The 2,073-nt window shown below is 40.2% G+C and overlaps 1 protein-coding gene across 1 annotated transcript in view; it reads left to right on the top strand.

The window, feature by feature from the left end:
* Window positions 1-674: 674 nt before the first annotated feature.
* Window positions 675-2,073, top strand: part of LOC127158862 (uncharacterized) — a 10,910-nt gene continuing 9,511 nt past the window's right edge. Inside the window, exons 1-4 of the mRNA XM_051101831.1 lie at window positions 675-937; window positions 1,125-1,242; window positions 1,349-1,440; window positions 1,541-1,658. Of these exons, the coding sequence (XP_050957788.1) occupies window positions 680-937; window positions 1,125-1,242; window positions 1,349-1,440; window positions 1,541-1,658 (586 nt within the window). The 5' untranslated portion in view covers window positions 675-679. The remainder of the gene's footprint in view (window positions 938-1,124; window positions 1,243-1,348; window positions 1,441-1,540; window positions 1,659-2,073) is intronic.

Here is a 2,073-nt window from a genome sequence, read left to right as displayed (position 1 = left end):
CAAGAGACAGTTGAGCCCTCAGAGAAAGAAGAGAGACCAGGCCAAAAGATTAAAGCCCAGAGCGGAGCTGCGTCCTATCGATGCTCCTTTAAAAATGAATGGTCAGAAAAATGGCCATTCATAACAAAGGGGACACTAAGTACACATTATTGGTGCTCTGTATGTAGGATAGAAAATGCTTGCTGTCACCAGGGAATAGCAGATGTTACTAGGCACATAAACAGCAAAGGCCATCAGGAAAAACAGAAGGCACTGCAATCCAGCAGTGGAATTCAGCAGTACTCAGTGCCACTTCCTTCTGTCGGGGCAATGACTGCTCAAGAAATAAAGGTTTGTAATGCACAGTGGTGTTATGTTTATATTGTGGAGGTTAATGATGACTGTTTACATAATCTTATTTCCTAAAGAGTTTTGGATTTTTATATGGCATGTGTCTATTGAATTCTACTTGACATCAATGCAACTGTATTTTGCAGACAAGGAGGGCAGAATTAAAAATTGCTGTGATGCTTGCAAACCATAACATACCACTGGCTGTCACAGATCATCTTGGGCCACTCATGAAAGAGTGTTTCAAAGATTCTGCAACTGCAGGAGTACAAATGTGCAAGAACCAAGACTGCCTGTATAATAAATCAAGCAGTTGCTGCACATTTCAAAAACGCACTATGAAGAGGGGATGGAGGTTGCAGTGTGTCGTCATGGATTCCTTCTGAAAGCTCTTAATATGTACAGAGGGGAGATATTTGCCTACCCTCTGTATCTTCAGAAGGAGCTCATGCCAGCCAAGGCACAATTCTTTGCAATGGATGTAGCATGCAAATATTGGCCGTACTTGGAGAAAGCTGCTAGTGTCCTTCCTGCCCTTAAGGAGCTGACCAGAATGAAGCCTTTCCTCAGTGTGATGCATGCTCGAGCCCATGCTACTAAGTGTGAAGTATGTGTAATATTTTTGCCTCATATGTACATGTGAAATGTTAATTAATATTGTGAAATTAAAGTGATAGGCTACACTGTACTATGTAGCCTTTTTCCTTAATTTTTTTTTTTACAGATTGCAAAAGCCTTTAAGGTAAATTGGTCCAATTTAATTGCATTGAATTTCTTTCACTATTTACTAATAGATTAAATGGAGTGGTAGGAACCAGGAAGGAGCGGGGACAACCGCCGGTGAAGAGGTTGAGCAAGTGAACAGCTACCTCTCACGTTGTGCCCTAACTACCAAATATATGTCCAAAGCAGGTCATCAGATTGTTTGCAATATTAATTTTTTTATTTATTAATAATTTTTTCTTTTTTATTTATTTTTTTTATTAAGCATCACAACCTCATTTTTTGCTTTAAACAGCACGCGTGGACATGCTTACATTGCATGCGATGGGGTGGAACCACAAAAAACATCTCTCTCTACATCAGTCACTTTCAACAAGATATGTGAAGGTAAGTCTCCAATAATTTTTTTGCGTATCCTTTTGTTGTGTGCATTTGGCCTGTTTTTAATTGTGTCAAGTCCTGATTCTTGTATAACACTGTTTATCAGACTTGTCAGAGACTCCGGGATGAAACAGCAAGGCTAGCTGAACTGAAAACTGAGTTACTTTGCTCAGATGAACTGGTGTCACAGTGGCTCTCTGATGTGAAGGAATGGGCAGCTGGCGGTAAGCATGAGCAGATAAAAGAAACAGCAAATATCCTTTTCTACTACTATCTGAGTTTGATATTAAAGAGCAGCTAAAGGTAACAGGGTGGTCTATGGGTTACTGAAAACTACATGTCACGTCCGATAATTTGCCACATTTAGGTTGGGTATTTCAGTTTCCCTGCAGGATGTGCACACATCAAGTTCAATGAAGTATTAAAAGAAATATCAATTCTAGATTAATGAAGGGTTTTATAATCAAATGCAAACACTGAGATGGTTCTGTGTTGTTTTAACAGTGAATTTGCTTTCACTATTACTTCTACAGAGACACCAGATCCATCTCACGCCAGTCAAGACCCCGCACACCGAGGACTTCAGCAGTCGATCGAGGGGCTTTACCTCAGTGTGAGGCAGCGGAAGCAAACCCTTTA

This window comes from Labeo rohita, unplaced genomic scaffold, assembly GCF_022985175.1.
Source record: "Labeo rohita strain BAU-BD-2019 unplaced genomic scaffold, IGBB_LRoh.1.0 scaffold_174, whole genome shotgun sequence".
Lineage (NCBI taxonomy): Eukaryota > Metazoa > Chordata > Actinopteri > Cypriniformes > Cyprinidae > Labeo > Labeo rohita.
Note: the sequence above shows the minus strand (reverse complement) of the source record. Positions and strands in the feature narration are given on the sequence as shown.